The 19713-nt window shown below is 39.3% G+C and overlaps 1 protein-coding gene across 1 annotated transcript in view; it reads left to right on the top strand.

Moving 5' to 3' along the window:
• PPP2R5A (protein phosphatase 2 regulatory subunit B'alpha) overlaps nt 1-18423 on the top strand; it is a 45772-nt gene extending 27349 nt beyond the window's left edge. The window contains exons 4-13 of the mRNA XM_087776004.1: nt 2539-2631; nt 4620-4750; nt 4963-5022; nt 6240-6348; nt 8755-8808; nt 12865-12915; nt 13922-14041; nt 14132-14259; nt 16320-16421; nt 17185-18423. Of these exons, the coding sequence (XP_087632130.1) occupies nt 2539-2631; nt 4620-4750; nt 4963-5022; nt 6240-6348; nt 8755-8808; nt 12865-12915; nt 13922-14041; nt 14132-14259; nt 16320-16421; nt 17185-17317 (981 nt within the window). The 3' untranslated portion in view covers nt 17318-18423. The remainder of the gene's footprint in view (nt 1-2538; nt 2632-4619; nt 4751-4962; nt 5023-6239; nt 6349-8754; nt 8809-12864; nt 12916-13921; nt 14042-14131; nt 14260-16319; nt 16422-17184) is intronic.
• Nucleotides 18424-19713: the final 1290 nt, after the last annotated feature.

The following is a 19713-nucleotide window of genomic DNA, read 5'->3' as shown; positions in this document are numbered from 1 at the left end:
TGTGAAGCTGTGCTAACAACCTCCCTCCAGACATATTTTTCCCATTTCAGTATAAATCACTAATGAATTTATGTAGTTTCTAGCTTGAAAAAGATCAGTATAATCATAGAATGGTTTGGGTTGGAAGGGACCTTTAAAGGTCATCTAGTCCAACCCCCCCTGCAATGAGCAGGGACATCTTCAACTAGAGCAGGTTGCCCAGAGCCCCGTCCAACCTGGCGTTGAATATTTCCAGGGATGGGGCATCTACCACCTCTCTGGGCAACCTGTGCCAGTGTTTCACCACCCTCATCATAAAAAAATTTCTTCCTTGTATCTAGTCTAAATCTACCTTCTTTTAGTTTAAAACCATTACCCCTTGTCTTGTTGCAACAGGCCCTACTAAAAAGTCTGTCCCCATCTTTCTTACAAGCACTCCTTAAGTATTGAAAGGCTGCAATAAAGTCTTCCCGGAGCCTTCTCTTCTCTAGGCTGAGCAACCCCAACTTCCTCAGCCTGTCCTCATAGGAGAGGTGTTCCATCCTTCTGATCATTTTTGTGGCCCTCCTCTGGACCTGCTCCAACAGATCCATGTCTTTCCTGTGCTGAGGAACCCAGAGCTGGATGCAGTACTGCAGGTGGGGTCTCACCAGAGCAGAGTAGAGGGGCAAAATCACCTCCCTCAACCTGCTGGTCACGCTTCTTTTGATGCAGCCAAGGACACGGTTGGCCTTCTGGGCTGTGAGTGCACATTGCCGACTTGTGTCCAGCTTTTCATCCACCAAGTCCTTCTCTGCAGGGCTGCTCTCAGTCCTTTCATCCCCCAGCCTGTCTTGATACTGGGGGTTGCCCTGACCCAGGTACAGGACCTTGCACTTGTCCTTGTTGAACCTCATGAGGTTCCCATGGGCCCACTTCTTGAGCTTATCAAGGTCCCTCTGGGTGGCATCTTGTCGCTCAGGCGTGTCAACCACGCCAGTCAGCTTGGTGTCATCTGCAAACTTGCTGAGGGTGCACTTGATCCCGCTATGTCATTGATGAAGTTAATAAACAACCATGGTTGACCTCTCTCTAAGACAGAGGATGGAGTATGGTAATATTTAAAATTATATTATTAGATTGTCTGTTACCAAGCTTTTAAAAATTCTGTCCTGTGTTGTCTGTTGTGCGGTTGTGTGCGATTGTGTTTATGCACAAGAAGACAAATTAAGGCTGTACAGGGAAGCTTGGGTTTTAATACAGTTCTGTGACATTAAATTTGCATGCATTTAAACTGCTGATATGAAAAGCTCTTGTTACAGTCTGTCAGAGAGGAAGAAAGAGTGAAGGGTAACTTGTGTTTCTGAGCTTCTGCTTTACAGATACAGCATACCCTCCTTGAGGCTATGCATAAGTAATTGTCATCTCAAATGTTCTAGATAAATACTACTTATTGTCAAGCACTTCTCTCAAGTGAACTTCATAATTAAAATTATGAATTACTCGGGTGTTGGCTCTCAGTTTAATAAGTACTCAGTGGTAATAGTTGAAAGAGATGCTTGTGAGTATGACCGCAACTCTGTGCAGGTTTTATTTAGAAGTCCAGTCAGTGATGTCTTTCAGTGATGTATTTATGTATCTAAATTGCATTTTAGTATTATTACTAATCAGTTGTTTAACTAACATGGAGTTAAGCAATAGGCATTGAGAACATAAGCAACCCTGAACATATCTAATGTAAGACATCTTTCCTCTCAATTCTGTCTTAGTTAAGAGATGCCTTATGTGTATTTTATAAATCTGCCATTGTTATGGAAGTACAGTATTTTGTGTCTTGGACTTCTGATGAGCCCCAAAATATGGGACTTGTGACTTCTTCATGCCTTTCTCTGCTTCCGCAGGCCCTCGCTAGCTCTATCTCCCATCTGTTTTTTCCATCTGGGGGCATTGTGGGATCATAGCGAATGGGGACTTGAACTCAATAGAAATAATACGCTACAAAATGTAAAGGATGTTGAAGATAAATCTGGAGAGGGTCCTGTTGTTTGAATTGAGTGTCCAGGATATAGAAACCTAATGTTAAGCCAAACTCATAAGCTTCTGTGTATTCATTCAGCTTTTTAATATGACTTTTCATTTTTGGAGTTAGCAGCTGAAACTTAATTTCAGGGACACTTAGCAGATTTTTCTTCATCTGTTTAAGGAATTGTGATGTTAGAGACTGAATTTTACCCTCAGTGTTGATAAGTGTTGGTAATTAATAAATTCTTAATATAGTAGGAAATGTTAATATATGTAATACTTAGAACTCGTTTTTTGTCTAATAGTGATAATTTCAGTAGATTATTTATTTATTAAGCTTTGACTCTTCTGGGAATTAAAGTGTTCTTGATAGTTACTGTAATTCTTCCAGTAAATTCCGGTAGAGGCTGTGATTAAGCAGTGATGTGTTAGGCTTTGGTTTCCTTTTGTTCTTTTTAAGCATGTTAATAGTCCCACTGACTTTGTGATGGTGGCGGGGCTGAGATCTGTGTTATGGTGTACTTACTAACTTCAAAATTTTCATTTCAATGTTTCTAGTTGGTGTATGAATTTTTCCTGAGGTTTTTGGAGAGCCCAGATTTTCAGCCTAGCATTGCGAAGCGATATATTGACCAGAAATTTGTACAGCAGGTAAGTAGGGAGTTTTCCCACCCACAGATTTAAAGATCACCTCTCGAGCTTAGCTTATCAGATGACTGTACGGCTAAGGAGAATATTAAAGCTTTCATGTTGACACAGGATTAAATTGTAGTTATTCCAACAGTGGTTTCTGCCAAACACTAAATAAACAGCACATCATACCACACAGGCTATATGTAATTAGTAACTTCAGAAACACTTTGTTTTCAGATATCATCCTCAGTGGTTTGCAATGTAAGATATTTGTAACTTGTAAATACCAGTTGTGTTTTTAATGATTTGTAACTTATTTCCAGTCAAATCAACAATGTGCTAATTAAACTTTTAGTGCTTTTGTTTGTTTTTTCATAGATTTATCATGGGAAAACTTAAAGCAAACTTTTTTCCTGTAAAAAGTTCATGTACTTACTGTACATTAAATGTGTTCCAACATCTGCTAACTTGTGACTGGATAATGTTATTCTCTTTACTATTGTGTGTTAACCACAGAAGGAAAATCAAGTAAAAATGTACATAGGAAAATCATGCTTCACCATGCAAAGTAACTAGGAGAAAGAAAGTGAAGTGAAATCTCATATTAAATAGAACTTCTCAAGGAATTAGGCTGTAGAATACCATGACAATTTTTGTCCAAGGTTAATTCAGTGGAGATTTTCTTTTTTTCTTTTTTTTTTTTTTTTTACTATGTCAAAATACTTGTTTGTCAAGGAAGAGCTCAGTATCTGAAGAGTGAGTTCTGGCAGGCCATCACAGTACAGCGATGAAAAGTAAAAACATAGATGGACGCTTTTCCTCCCCACCTTCAGTGACTGCATTTAACTTCCACTTGTTTGGCTTTACTGTTCTTGTTTACAGGTGTTTCCTTCTTCTCTGTTATTTGACTTTCCCACAAAATTTAGGCCTGAAGCAGCTGCTGAACTATTGGTTGTGGGTATCCAATTTACTAATTGACCCGTGGTTCTTAAGAGCCGTGTTGCAGAGTTTCAATTCCTGACATTTTACTTGATCTTTCTCTAGAGTACAAGAAAGACAAAGCAATGAACAGCTAGCTATATATGGGGAAAAAAGTGGAGTAGTGACCCTGAGAAATTCCTTCTAAATATAAAAAAGAAATGAGCCTGCGCAAAGTTCCTGAACAGCCGTTTCCAGTCTCTTATGCTGCTTGGTGTAGACCTAAGCTCACAGACCTGGACCGAGCAGGAGACTGTAGTGACTGCTTGAGCTAAGTTACTAACTTGTTTAGCGCAGTTAGCGCTTTGAATATGCTCTTACTTGGACAAACAGGAAAAAATAACTGAAATAATGGTGTGTAATGGGATTGGAATATCTTTTGATGTCTTCAAGTGAGTATGGTCTTTTCTGCATCCTTGGAAAAGTTTCCTCAAGAAAAAAAAGCGTGGAAAATCTTGCTAGCTTATCGTGGCATTTAGTCTGTATTAGCAGAGAATCAGTTAATAATCACATATCCTATGCTCATTTTATGGTCTCCTCCATATTAAATCGTGAATTGTGAAATTTCTTGTATAGGAATGCTTTTGCTTTAACCTTCAAGACACAAGTAGCTTTTTGAGATGAGCAGTACAGGATTTTAATTTAAAAATTGTAAATATCTGGCACAGACATGATTCATTCTGATTTCTTAAAGACCAAATGTAAACCACTTACCTAAGGTTTGATAATCTCATTCTTACAATTTCATTTTTATTTTGATAGTGTAATAGTTGTTGGAATGACTTTGTCTGTGTACAGACTTTTTAGGGAAATGAAGCTGATGGGTTTATTTTAAAAAAAAAAAAAAAAGCAGCTTTATTAAAAATCTAATTTGGAAAATATAATATTGACATCCAAACAAAATTTTTGGTTAAACTGATTCCAGTTTTTCTAGTGTAAACTTCTAAATTAAAGATAAAACTCAAATTGCTTAGTAACATAAAATTTAAGTCTTTCAAAAGTAATGCATTTCAATTTAATTTTTAAAGTTGTTGGAGCTCTTTGATAGTGAAGACCCACGAGAACGTGATTTCCTAAAGACAGTTCTTCATCGAATTTATGGAAAATTCCTCGGTTTAAGAGCATTCATCAGGAAACAGATTAACAACATTTTCCTCAGGTATGCTCTGTGTGTGTGCGCCTGTGTGTAAGTTGAGGAATATTTTACCTTGCCTTCATGGTCTGGGTCTGCAGTGATTTATTCTTGAAATAAAAGACCTGGTTTTGGTCTGTGATCTGGTTTTCAGATATTTGAAGCTTATTAAAGGTTTATTTCTTTGGAATCTCTGATCCTCTGTTTCAGTTTTTGATGGCTGTCTTTTCTCATGACAGGTTTATATATGAAACAGAGCACTTCAATGGTGTTGCTGAACTTCTTGAGATATTAGGAAGGTAAGTTTGATCTGACACAGAAAAAATATAAAATGTTATTGTGGGTGTTGCTTCAGCTTTCTTGCTTTGAGAATGGAGGAAGGGAAAGAATTATTACAGTAACGAGTGATGAAGTGCAGTCACTCATATAATCTAATACTGTCTGGGTTACCATGTGAATATCAAATTAGGATATAGAGTATAAATCATTCTTTTTCGGTGCAAGTTTTAAAGATGACTGGCAAAATATTTCTCAAGGGTCCTTGTCAGGAATACTCTTGCTTATCTTATATCTGATAGATGACTTGTTCTTTGATTCAGAAAATGAATGTTAACTTTTGCCCTCACGCTGAATGAAATGCTTTAATCTTCAGCAGGCTGGTTTTCTTAAAATTCTATTCAGGAAAGCCTTGTAAGTGCTAGGGTTTTTTAGTTACGTTTTTTGACATTATTTCACTAATTTAATTTTTAACTTTGAAGTTTTTTGTGGTAGCATTTTACTGTTTTTTCCAAAAACTGTCATATATATTTCACAGTAGAAAATGTTATAAATATTGCTGGTCTAACTGAAAATACAAAAATTGTGAAACTCTTGCGGAACAAATTTTCATGAAAATCAAGTGAAAGGGATACCATTATTTTCTCGGATTTATCTAAAAGGGGGGGGGGGGGGGGGAGGGGAACCCCAACCTCTTCCTGAAGGACTTCTGTCTGTTCCATGACTCATCAACTCTTAAAAATAAGATTACTGAATCAATGAGACAACTTTTTAACTTTGTTTTTGGAGGGAAAGGTTGTTCAACAATCTCAAAACAAATGTTCCAACTGCACTGTTAAAATAGTTCAAAATTGTATGCCATCTATTTTTTTTCTCTGCAAGTTGCTAGTGATTGTGGGTGAAATGGATCAGCTTCCTGATGCATCTGTCTAAGCTTCACAGTTAGACAGCAAGACTTACTGTAGATGATTTTACTTAATGGAGATCACAATAAAAATACTGTAGCTCATCTAATGAGTATTATTTGACTTCTACTGGTATTCCTACCAAGAGTCTAAACTCGCCTGATACCAACACTTTAAAGATTGTCCATATGTAGAGCTATTTTATGGCTTCAAAATAATCAGGTTTAGAAATTGAATCAGAAATGGAGTGTCTCTTGAATTTACAGAAATTCTTGACTTGCTAGGAAAAAAATATTTTTTTAATAAAAATAAATCCTGCTTATTCATGTTTTCAGTATTATCAATGGTTTTGCACTGCCACTGAAAGCAGAACACAAACAGTTCCTTATGAAAGTTCTGATTCCCATGCATACTGCAAAGGGATTAGCTTTGTTTCATGCACAGGTAAGCGTTTGCTTATTTTTAAGAGTGGTGGGGTTTTTTGTATTTGCATTTGAAACTAATAAAATTTAAAGCAGAATTGTGTTACAATATCAATATTCTAAAATACTTGCAAATTCAGTCACTGTTTTTTTTTTAAAGGTTTTACAGATCTTTTTGTCTAAATGTTAATTTTGAGATCATATTTAGCATATATTAAAAGTGAAAGAATATAACAGCGAGTCAGTCGTGCCAACTGAAATGGGAACCTTTTTTGCTTGCTAGTTTTGTCACACTTTAAGCTTCATTTAATCCCAGGACCTTGTTCTATTATCACTTCCTTCATGTAACCTAACTGCTGTGTATAAAGGAACCTTGAGTATGGCCAGGTATGTGTTTCAGAAGTGCTTTTTTATTTCTAAAACCATTTCAGTGACGGGGAGGGGAGGAGAATGTTGGATATAAATGGCAGCAATGCATAGTAGCTCTCTGGATCAGCTAGAAATTATGGAGATCCATGACATGCTGTCAGAATGCTTTAGTTCTTCATTTGACTTCCATTCTTACACTTTGCACAGACGTTCAGCATTTTATTTGAGGAATAATGTATATCCTTTTCAGACATATGGCACTTGAGTATTGAACACATTTGATGCAAACTTGCAAGTAATTCTGCCGTGGCTAATTAAAAATTTGTGTTGTTAATTTAGCTCACTAATACAGCTCCTTATAGACTAAAGATACAAGGAAATGAGTTTCTAATTCAAGTGAAATCATTATGACTATATAGCCTACAAACAGGATCAAGTCATGAGCTCAGTTAATTCCCAATTTTCATATAAAGTTTTAATTTAATTAGATCGCTTGTCCTTGTGGCTTATTGCTATGCAATAGGCTGCTCTATGGAATGAGTCAGTGATACGAAAGGGACCAGTCACTTGCCAAAGGTATTCTCAGTGATAGATCAGTACAGCGAGCTTCCCTTTTTTTCTACGATATATTTAATCCAGTTCATCAGTGCCTGAAGAGGTCCTACTAATTCAGCTGTACTGTGTACCTGAAAGTAGCATTTGGTTTGCTGACCAGGCTACTCATCTATCCCTGCCTAAACCGCTACTGCTACGTGCAGTTTCAGCACTGTGTGTTTCTGGTTTTGTACTATCCTGAAGGTGTAAACCAGCATTAAATCTGATTTGCAATCAGGAGCGGCCTGGTTGCTTTGTTGCTACAGTACAAGTTTAGCCTACTCATAAAAGTTAAAGCCTTAAAGCTGAATTAAGTTTGAGTCTTTGTGTCTTTGAACAATAAAGCACTACTGTACAATATATGTAATGGGATTTTATGAGATTAATGTGTGACATTTATTATTTTTTGAATCTACACATATACATCCTTAGCCTAAGGGTAAAAGAAATAAATTAGACCTGCTGTAATTACAGCATTGTAATTATCTGCTTTGGGATAACAGATTAAAAAAAAAAGGAAAGGTAATGCTTGAATTCAAGCATCCTAAGTATTGAAATGTACGTGTAACGCATCTAAATAATTTTTGTCTTTGCATTATACTGTGAGATGACTTCTTAAAATTAGTCTTAATGGAATCGAGGATTGTAACTCCTTTAGTAATAGGATTATTGTATGGTTTCTGTACTGGGCAGAGGTGCGTTTGGTTAGTCACTTACCTATGTGCTAAGTAACTAAACAATAAGTAATTATATAATGTATAATATCACGCTTGGCCTGAGAAGACCCCTGGACAGAAATCACTAGGGGCTGGGAAAGCACACTGGTGACTTAATCACGTTATGCTTCCCCCGCTTCATTTGCTTTTCCACAGGCGTGCGTTGTTGGCCGTTGCTGGAGACAGGATACTCAGCTGGACAGGTGCTGCCTGATCTCTTGTGGCAGTGTAATATGTTAAAAATCTTTCACCTGTCATCTTATCACTGGATGTTGTGTGCTGTAGGTGTCCAGTACTTGAGCAATGTGTGCTCAGTCAAACCTGTTTTAAAACTTCTTTTTTTGATTGAAAGTATCACCTCTTTTACCCCAATACAGATGTTTGAAAATGATAGCTTTGTAACGCTAATACAGGAATTGATGCTGAGAAAAATCTGTCTGGATACTGGATCTGATTTAGGGAAATATCTGTCAAGCTTAAAAGTAATTTTCTTCTAGGATGAAAAAAACGGAAGATTTTTGGTATGCAGGAAGTCTTTGTAAGATAGAGCAGGCCTGTATGTGTTGGTGCTTTAACTGCTGTCTTGTTTAGTTTGGAAGAATTTAAAAAGGCTGTGTAGGGGGTGTTTTGGGTTGGGTCCTGTCCCCCCCGATCTGAAGTGCTTCCGTTATAAGTTGTGCTATTTAGTTATGCTGCAATGTCTAAACAGTGTCTGTTTAAACTAAATAATCATATGACTTGCATTCTAGCTCGCCTATTGTGTCGTACAGTTCCTGGAAAAAGATACAACTTTAACAGAGCCTGTAAGTGTTTTTCAGTTGAATGTTTTTCTATTTTTAATTTCAACTAAATATTTCAGTGTAACTTGTTAGAATTGTATAGCAGTGCTATCTGTGCGGTCTTGATTAATGATCCATAGGCGTGGGGTTTCTTTGGGGAAAAAAATTTACATCTAGAAGAGTTAAGAAAATTCTGGGTTTGAAAGGGCAGTTATCTCTTAGCCTGTGACCAAGATAGAGCACAAATTTAAATAAAAGTTTGAACCACTGATATCATGCAAATTACCTCATATGAGAAAGCATGTAACAACTGTATTCCCTCCTGGTAAGAACTAAAATGTCAATATTTTTGGTGCTGATGGCTTGTGCCTAGCCACTGCAAAAAGCTGAAATATTTTAGGGAATAAACAATCCCAAAATAAAAGTTGGAAAGAATAACAACACACTGTTTAGACAGAAGGAACTCTGAAATTCCAAATGGGATGCTTCTGTTCTGTCTCTTCAGTTACTGGGGTGGCTCTTGGCAGTTATAATACAGGTGCTTCAGGCATCAGTGGCTTTTGCCAGACTGAATCTCCCATGATACGTATTGACAGCTCAGCTAAAAAGGGGTTTGCAGCACTTCGCGCAAGGGCTTTGGCAATGCCCATAAAGAAGAATGCAGGCTCGGGGCAGTGCAGCGGCTCATGGGGACACAGACTGATGTCAGACCAGCTAGAACAGAAACTGGTTTTAGTTGGACAATCAGAAATCTTTCCATTACGGGTATGTTGATATTTAAATACTTTATCCCTTTGTGTGACAGAAAAATGAAGAGCTTATGCAAAATCTAAACTTTTCTATAAAGAAAAAAGATAAATAGCTTTGTAGAAACAACATAGATCTTCACCAGTCTTCCAGTGGAAGCTTGTTTTCTGTACAGCCACTTAGGTATTGATGTTCCTCATCAGAAGACAGGTTATTCTGTAGGTGGTGGAAGGTGGTAGACCTGACTGTCTCTAAATTTGCCTTGTCTGCTTGAAGCATCTTCTTTCCCCCTGTACTGCAGTGTTGCCAGCCACACTGGTCAATAAGCTTATTTTGTTGGATAGGGTGAAGAGAAAGGAATTGCATAAGCCTTATTCCTTAAGCCAAGTGATAAAACAGTCCCGGCATTTTGACAGTTAAAGTTAACACGCGAGCAGAAAATGTGTAGTATTACATAAAAACCTGCAAGATTGAATGAAGTGACAAAGTCAGAACTTCCTGATACGAGTTTACAGGACTGCGATGCAGGATCCAAGCCCAAACTTGGAAGCGAGACAGTAAGGCTTTTTGAGGTAGGAGTGCCATAGCGCAATTCTGAGACTTCATCTAGACCACAGTATATACAATCCTGGTTGCCTCTTCATCAGTCGAGTTCAGAATGGGGAAGGTACAAGAACTCACTGCAGTGTCACTGCCTGTGCTTGGCTTTGGTCATTACTCTGAATGTATGGTAAAATTGGCTTTATCAAGGAATACAAGTCAATAAGATGATAAGAAGTGAAGCTTTAAGTAACTTTCTGAAATGCTTCAAAAGTACATGTTAAAATTTGGGGCAACTGATGAGGTAGCATTTGGAATTTATTTTGGCTTTAGGTCAAGTAATATTTTAAGAATCCCATCAGAGGGCTGTCTTCATGAGTACCTTACTGTTATTTTTCTGGCAGGAATTGTCACTCGGGGTCAATTTCGAGGACATTCAATCCAAGCTCTCGTAACTATGGTAGTCTGCCTTAGGTCAGTCCTGATGTTTGCGAAGCTGACAAGAAGAGTTTGTTACCTAACCCTGCTAAGCGCAGTGGCCTTTACATGGAAGAAATCAGGCTAAACACACAGTCCTTGAGATAGGATTTAAGTTTTCCAGCAGGTGCCTACTGTTGTAAGTCACTTCATGGGAATTTTGTAGCTCAGGGAGAATTATTAATCTTAAGGGGTTTTTTTTTGTAGTAAGAGCAGCAGGATTTCAGCTCTGCATTCATGTTGAATATTTCTTTGAATAAAATCTTTGACCATAAATGTGCATGTATCAGCTTTTTAATATGAAAGCGTAGTCAAGCTGGAAACCGATACTCTCTCTGAGGAGCAAGGAATAGGTATTTTGTTGAGGTCTGCACTCTTCTACTCGGAACATGTTCTTTCTTTATCAAGTTGAGAATATGAGTCTGTGTAGCGAAGTACATTCAACACACTTACAATAACAAGTGCTGGAAACTGGACTCTTCCAGCTAACTCAATTTTAAATAAATTTATGCTCCAATTAGGGCGTATGGTAGGTTCTCACAGCTTTTCTTTGGCAAATGCGCTTGTCTGAAATTTTTTGGCTTACTTGCATTGTTCTGGGGGAAGGGAAAGTGTTGGCAGAATGAGCTATTACACTTGTAAATGTTCGCGTTTGTTCTTGAAAAATACAAAATCTCAATAGTATAGAACGGAGTCATTCAGTTACGAGCTAATTAACAGAAAATGGCCCTAGATTTAAAGTGTATTTACATAGACTACTTTAAATTGTGAATCTAGGGAAACAAGTGTAATTAATTCATGCAAGTCTGACTCCTGGAGGGTGGAGGAGAAGCGGGTGAGCAAAGGACTGCCAGGTCAGGTAATTGCCGTGAAATGGGGGAGCTCAAAATTTCTCCTCCCCTGGCCATGCCGTCTGCCCCAGCTCTTCTGCCCTGTCCAAGGAGGCCAGGTCCGTGCCGCCGGTCGGGGAGGGAGCTCTGCCTCTGTGGGACGGGTGGCAGAGTTGTCACCCATGTGGGCTGCTCCAGGCCTCCTGCTCCTTCATCCGGTGTCGGATGATGGCGTTGGTATTTGTCGTCCGTAGCGTTCAGCCAGCCAGGTAGAAGGGTATGGTCAAGGCTCTGTAAGGAATCTGTTCTTTCCTTGTAACTTGCTTTCTTTTTGTGGATTTGAGCACAGTACTTGAGCAGCTGCCTGAGGTTTCTGCATTTGCTCAGTGTCATTTGAAGTGACATTCAGTTTTGTAGCAGCAGGATATGTATGTATCCTAGGATAAAGACTTGTGGGCACTTAAAATCATATTAACTTTTTCTCTGGAAAGTCACATTTGATAGTACACATAGTCGTGAATAAAACAGCTAGCTGGGAAGCTGGAAAAAAAAATCAACATGGCAAAAATCAAATATGGAAGGTATTCAAATAGTTGAGTAAGTTTTACAGTTGGATATGATAAATTAGGTGCTCTTGTATCATAAAAATAGAGGTCCTTTCCTCAGAATGAAAGTTTATAAGGCTCTGGGAATGTTTCTGCTTCCAAAACATACAATTACAGGGTTGTTTTTTTTTTTTTAGCCAGCATTAATTTTGTAATTTAGATGCCATGTCAAATGTTTGTTTCTAGGAAACAGGCCTCCAGCCTTTGTTTGTTGTGTGGTTCCCCCTGCCCCCCTTCCTCTTGGGCGCTGCACTTCCTAATTAAGTTTTGCTGAAGTCCTTTTCCAGTCTTGTGTAAGATTTGTTACCAATGTAGGTACTGGAATATATTTTCTCTGTAAGTTCACATCTTTTTTTAGTTTCCAGTCTTTAACATTTCCAATTCAGAAGAAAAAAAGGAAGCGGTGGAGGCCACGACTGCCCTGTTTGTGCAGTCAGCATATACCGCTTGCTCTTGGGCTTCAAACCTCGATGCCAAGACAGGTGCTCCCCAAAGTATGGATGAGGAGAAGACAAAAAATATTCTGGGAAATCTAGCTACAGGGGAGTTCACTTCATTTTGTGATGCTTTGATGTTATCAGAATCCTATCAATTAATGTATGTACTGGGATGGGAGCGGAGTGTGAATAGATAATCAAAGACTTGTGAAGTGATAAGGGTCTAAATTATTCTGATAACCTAAGCAAGATAAATATTTAAATGAGCGCAGTATTTATTTTCAGTGGAACTACATTTAGCTGTATTCAGTTTTCCTTGAACCTCTGGATAAGGAAAAGCAAACGAGTAGGTTTTGTTTTTTGTGGTTTTTTTTTTTTTTTAAATCTTATCAAATATGTAACAGATACTTGTTCTGCTTTAACTTGTTTGTATTTTTAATATAGGTAATCAGAGGACTGCTCAAATTTTGGCCAAAAACTTGCAGTCAGAAAGAGGTTGGTTTTGTCTCTTGTTTCTGGCGTCCGCTGTGATGTAACATGTAGCGTGGCAGGTTCATACGCCTCACCTCTGCTGCGCTTTTCAAGAGATCTTGCAGAGAACTTGCACTTCTAGAAGCTTCTTGAGGTGCTCATCTCGTCATGCAACTCAATGCAATTGTTTTGTGTGTCTGTTCTTACTATGGTGTTACTGTGCTAAAACGATATTAAAAGTTGCATTCTAATTAAGATATTGTATAGAGAAACAATTTTCCAAGGTGAGAAGTATTTTAGTAGATACGGACCAGGTTGGAGGGAGTCATCTGGGAGGTGACACAGGCTTAGCATTTGAGATACCGAGTAAGTGTCTGGTAAAGCATACATACATTCTTCTTCCGTAGTATAAAAATAACTTTAAATGATCTTGGGAAATTCTTTTTTTTTTTTTTTCCTGGTTTCTTCTATGTGGTTAAAATGAGCTTAAAAATCAGGAGTTTGTTATATGCCACCAGATCCCACCTCCCGACAGCTCCTTAAAAGTGGGGTCCCTTAAGATTGTCTCTGTTTGTGTGAGCGGTGTTCAATTTTTCTGTGCCACCTACCTAATGTTCTGCTGGTTGTAATTTAAAACGTGAATTAACTATTTATCACTTCAAAAGCTACTTTGGAGATCTCAGATAATGGTAACCTCTGCAGCCATTCCTGAAGAAATAAAATGTTCTAGCTGTTTTTTTAACTTTAAAAAAAAAACATATTCTGCAGAAGCAGTTCTGCAAAGCGTTTAGAGCAATTACACAGAAGACGATGAAATCCAAGGTGAGAGCTGTAACCTGGTAGCTGAAACCGATGATTGACGTCTTTCAGGCGGCAAAAAACCCTGTGGATGCCTACTGCGTTGTAATTACCTACAGTGTTCTTTGCAGGGTTCATGACTAATGCACGAGCTGTATTTTGTTTGTTTCTGTTTACAGTGGTGACATAAAACATTCTCATACTTTTTGATATATTTCTTTTATACAAACAGGTAATGTTTTTAGGTGAAATTGAAGAAATCTTAGATGTAATAGAACCGACACAATTCAAAAAAATAGAAGAGCCTTTATTTAAGCAAATATCCAAGAGTGTGTCAAGTTCACATTTTCAGGTAAAAAAAAAGTATATTAAAAATATATAAAAAAAAAAACTTGTAGTAATTTATTTTGTGTCTGTTGACCCCCTGAACTCTGTGTTTCAGGTTGCAGAAAGAGCTTTGTACTTCTGGAATAATGAATATATTCTTAGCCTGATTGAGGAGAACATTGATAAAATTTTACCAATTATGTTTGGCAGTTTATACAAGATCTCCAAAGAACACTGGAATCAGTACGTAATGTTTAACTTTATCTATAGTACCATAAATAAATTGTCCACTGTTTCAGGTTTGGATCATAAGCTTGTAAATGTGATTTCATTTCTACCTAAATCCAATGAAATCAGTGAGATTAGGGGTGCTAAAATGGACGTCATTTTCAGCTGTATCATACCTTCACTGTTCTGCATCGCTATGAGGAAATTGGATGAGGGTCTTGATACTGTAATCACATTTGATCTTATGCATTAGTTAAAAATGTAAATTAACGCTACTTGGACCAAAACCATTGCCAAGGGATGGTTCTGCTGTATTTATGCTTTGCTGTCCTTTACTGCTCTAGACGAAGAAAATTCTGTCGGTGTCTTCGTAAGCAGTTTTATTGCTGCGCAGTGAGATAGGAAAGAGAAAGATACTGTCGGAGAAGAGCAGTTGCCTACCTCTATAAAGTATGGTAGGAATGAGAAATGAGTGACTACTTCATTTTAGATTTAATGCCACAGGTTAAATGTTAGTATTTTTAGATCACGTTTGAAAGAGGCAGTAATGACACTGGAATACTAAAAAGCAAAGTTTGCTTGTGTCCAGCATCCTTTACTTGAGTTGCAAGTCCTTTCGTAGAATGTAAAGCTCGTGCAGGCAAAAGCCAGGGGAGGCAGGAGCTTCCCACAACTTGAAGTTCAGTCAGATGCCCTGTTTAAAGCCCTTAGAAGCTCTGAAATTATTCTGAAGTTATCCAGATGGTGTGCCTAGTTACAAACGTACCAGCTGAGACTGGATATAAATTCTGGAGAACTAGTTCCTGGAGCACTGGTAGTACTTGGGACCTCCGCAAATTTGAAGGCTGTCCCTCCTTCCCTACCTGCAGACAGAAGGAAGTGAAAGACGCAGGGTAACTGTGTACCTTGAGGACCAGGAAGTTTGAGGAAGAAAGCCCAACCTTTTGGTTTTATTCTGTTTTGGAGGGCAGAGTAAGGTGCTTATATCCTTCTAGCTGTCCGATAAGGACTTAACTACTCGCTCAAAATCAAGCTTTTCCTCTCAGAAAACCAAAACCCCAAATAAGCTTTGAATGAGCGCAGGGCCTCTGACGAACAGCTGGGAGATTCTAGTGCCACAGTAGACAGTGTGCTGCAAAGGCGAACCTGGCCCCTTGGCTACTGCCTTAGCCTTTTTTCTTTCCCTCGTTTCTCAGGGTCACAAGACTGCACGGCACCCCTGCTCTACCGCCTTAGTCAATACTGCTGTGGGAAGGTGAACTGCTAGGGAGGGGAAAGATGGGGAAGAGAGCTTACCTACTTTTTTTGATTAGTGATAAGCTTAATGATAGGCATCTCTTTAATGTTATTGCTATTTTTGCATTTCTGTGTGGAATTAAGAGTGGGTTTAGAGGAGATAAACAACGCTATATTTAAGATAATGTATTGAACGCCTTCATAAAAAGAAGAGTTATACCTAACATGGAAATATGGACAGCCGTGTAAGACGCAGCCAGTATTGCTCAAGCTGGTTCGTTTCTTAAAGAAACAAAGGTATTGGAAACCATTACCTGATGTTCGCAATTCAGCTCTCTAACAGGGCATTATGCAGCAAAACTATCTGCTGCCCAGAAACGCTTCTGCTCGAGCTTGGAGTAGCTATGTTAAACCATGTGCCTGTGGTTCCTCCGCTGCATTCTTTTGCCCAGTCTTGAAGCTATTAGCCAGAAGTTTATTTTTCTAGACTCTCGTATTTCCTTCCTCAAATATTACAAAATTGTTGTTAAAACTCAGTTTATTAAACATTAACATAATTGAATGGCATTATAGTACAGCCACAGTACCAATAATTATATCCTGTGCAATTACAAGAGCCAGGAATTTAAGGCTAAACAGCCATTTCAAAAAAAGTTTAAATATGCATTTTATTATTTCACAGAGGAAACCGTAGTAAAGGATTTTGTTTCAGGAGCTCACTGACCTCACAATAGTACCTTAGATAAAAACTCAAAGTCCAAAAAAAGAAACGGAATACTTGTTTGCTGAAGTTAATTTTGTGTTGAGCGATTCTAATGGGCGTGCTCTTTCTGTTCTAGAACTATCGTGGCACTGGTGTATAACGTGCTGAAAACCCTGATGGAAATGAATGGCAAGCTTTTTGATGAACTTACAAGCTCATATAAAGCTGAAAGGCAAAGGTAGTGATTTTTCTTCCAAATGCACTGTGGTGAATACCTATCTAGAATGTACCAGCTGAAAAGAGACAAAACTTACCCGTTGCGGCTGTGGGGTTGTGTAGGGGAACTGCTCACCAAGTATTTGCTGCAGGCCGTCACCTGCGTACGAAGCAGCCACGCAGGCATGTGTCAGCGGTGCGGTGGGAGCTGCAGCCCCGGGGAGGCGGCGGGAAGGGCCCAGCTCCCTGTCCCGCCTGGGCAGGGAGCGCTCGCTCTCCTGGCTGGGGAAATGGGGCTCTGCTGCTGCAGGGGCAGGTGTCTGCAGAAAGCTGAGCTGGAGAATACTTCATAGCTCGGCTGAAACCTCTCTCTCATCCTGCTGAGCAGCACTGTTGGAGGACGGGAGGCAGGGCGTACCTATCCTGGGCCAGCTGAGGCCATGTGCTAAGCCTCTTCCAACAGTTGTGCTCTCTTCCCCCAAAGATGCTTAGTCCCTTCATTTGTTTGCATGGGATAAAGAACCTCCTTAGCATTGCAGTTGTCTGTGCAAAACCGCACCACAGCAGTTGTCCGAGTTTGCCGGCGCAAAGTTACAGTTCTACCGCTAACTGTTACCAATTTGTACGCTCCCTTTTTAATAGAGGAAACTGTAATTGCCTCTAAAAATAGCTTTGGAGAAGAGCTTACAAGAGGAATGACTAGATGTAAATCAGCTGTTAAGTAACCGTGTCTCCATATTGCGCTTAAAACGTATCTGAAATTGGTACTTCGCTCTTTCCTACAGAGAGAAAAAGAAAGAATTGGAGCGCGAAGAGTTGTGGAGAAAGCTAGAGGAGTTAAAGCTGAAGAAGGCTATGGCAGAAAAGCAGAACAGCACCCACAATGTGCTAAATGCACACAATACAAGTGCCAAATAAAAGAAGTGACCGCCTCTACGCGGCAGACGTACTTTTTTGTACCCTTTTGAAATACATGAGCATTTGCAGAAGAAACCTCATCGGTATAATAGAAACGGCCAATTTTTCTCTGGCAAATGTAAAGATTTGAATTTAAATACAGCAGTTAAGTGATGTCATTACCACAGCATATTGTAAATTTGTCTGATTATTGATATACTGTCACTTCCAATGTTTCATAGAACTGAATTATCATCCTTAATGAGTGAAATAATTACGGGAGTGGTGAGAATTATGACTTGAATTTTTGATTGTGTTGCACATAGGCAGTATAGTTTGCTATGTACATTTTTTTCCTTGTTTTATATGTGCTTTTCACATCGCTGCATACTTTGGTTAAGATTATAGGAAAGGCTTCTAACTGTGCTGTATTTTCTCAAATAAAACCAAGGTACGTTACCAGTAACTTGAGATATTCAGTATCTGCCCCTTACAGCACTAAAAGGAACTCGACTGCAGTGCTGTCCTTGAACTCCTGACTGGATTCAGGTTTAGATTTATCGAATGCTCGCATTAGAATGAGGCAAAGTAGGGAGCGAAAGGCAGCTTGAACGGGTTGGGGTGCTCCGCTCCCCTTGGCGAGTGCCTCTGCCCCCTTCTCGCTGCCTCTGGGTCCTGGGCTGCTTAGAGATTTCCTCCTGCTGCAGCTGAGGATGGAGCTTCCCCTAGAGAGCCCATCAATGATGCTCCTCCCCAGCCCAAGGACTCCCTGCGGAGCAGCGCAGGTCTCCTAGAGACTGTCATCTTGGATGTTTCTGGGTTAGTTGCTTTAGCATCTCATAGACTGAAGAATGAGACCAAAATTGGGATTACTTTGGTTTTTTTCAGTAAGGAGGGAAGGATGTCAATAAATAGTTCCTTGTTTTATTTGCAGAAAATGCGGTCTGTTTCTTAAAGGTGAACAGTTGGCAATAGAAGTCTTGTCTGTTTACTTGATCAAGTATTTTTCACATCTTTTATCAGAGTACCATTCCAATCTCTTAAATCGCAGTTGTGTGGAAGAAAACTTTTGTAATGAAAGATCTTCGGGGAATTGAGCAGCATTCAATAAAGTCTTTATGTTTGTATTTCGTGCTGTATATCACATCTTTGTGTTTATAAAGACCAGGAGCGTTAGAATGGCTTTTACAACCAACCTTTTAACTGCACACGTGTCCGAATAACCTGTGGCAAAAGCGTTGGAGTTGCAGGCTGCCAGGGTGCCGTTTTTATGAGTAGGGTGGGAGGCTGTGTTCTGTACGGAGCAGCTGGGGCAGGGGTCCGCGGCTTGTTTTACCTCTCCCCTGGCTGGTTTACTGACTTTATTCAAGCAGTTTCTGGGGGGGGGGAAGTCTCTACTACACTCTTTGAGTTGAGTTTATTAGGCTTTTGTTGTTATTTGTCTCTAAGTAGTTGCGTTTCACAGAGGAAATGGGAGTAACACTGCCTGAAGTGGCTAGGCTCCCAAGAGCTCTGTCTGATCAAAACCAATTAGTTGCTACTCTCTACACGTCAGTTTTTATATAAAAAGACTACATAATCAGCTGACCAAAGTAGACTCTGCCATGGTAAGTGGCTGCCCAAAATTTGGGGGGTGGGGAGGGGGGAATCCTTTGTTTTTCGTGGTGGTGCTTAAAGTCCCAAAACCAGATGTTAAACACTGGGGGGCCTGCAAGGGTTGCGCTTTGCCAGCTCGGGAGGGAGATGACTGTCACGCAGACACAGTTCGCCTTTTCCATAGAGGAATAAACCCCCCAATTTGTGATAGCTGAAAATATCTTCTGTCCTACAGCCTGAAGGAAATAGATTACACAGACCTTGGGGAATCTAACGCTTACCTTGCAGCGGTACAAAGAACAAATTACTGGCAGTTGTAGCTGTTAGGAGTTGTTCAAAAATTGACAAATATGGGCATCAAGAGTGAGTAACAAAACCCAACACTGGAGCTATAAGAGGCTGTTTCAAACATTGCGCAACACTTGCTATGAGAATCGCTCCTATAAATAGGTATATAAAAGAAAGGTTTCTTGGCCAGAATCAGCTGGCCTGCTCTAGTAACAACATTTCCTTATAAAACAACAAATCTTGATAGCTGAGATGGCATGACTGAAGTCAAAAAAAAGTACATTAAATACTGCAGAAAGGAGCGCATCCTTTATTTAACCACACCTCCTACTTAGCCCAGAGCTGGGGCTTACCTTCTCTGACCTCATTAGCAAAGAAAGAACAAAAAAACACAGAGGAGGACGCATCAGTACCTGCTCAAATTGTTGTTTCTAAATATTTCTGTAAAAGCCACTAAAGAGCTGCCGTAGTATCATTTGGTAAAGGAACACTTGGGTGTTTCTTTGACAGCAAGGAGATAAGAAAGCTCAGTT

The sequence above is a fragment of the Nipponia nippon genome, unplaced genomic scaffold (genome assembly GCF_047370975.1).
Source record: "Nipponia nippon isolate SJK-2023a ecotype South Korea unplaced genomic scaffold, ASM4737097v1 scaffold_4, whole genome shotgun sequence".
Taxonomy (NCBI): domain Eukaryota; kingdom Metazoa; phylum Chordata; class Aves; order Pelecaniformes; family Threskiornithidae; genus Nipponia; species Nipponia nippon.
This window is presented reverse-complemented; position numbering and strand designations above follow the sequence as displayed.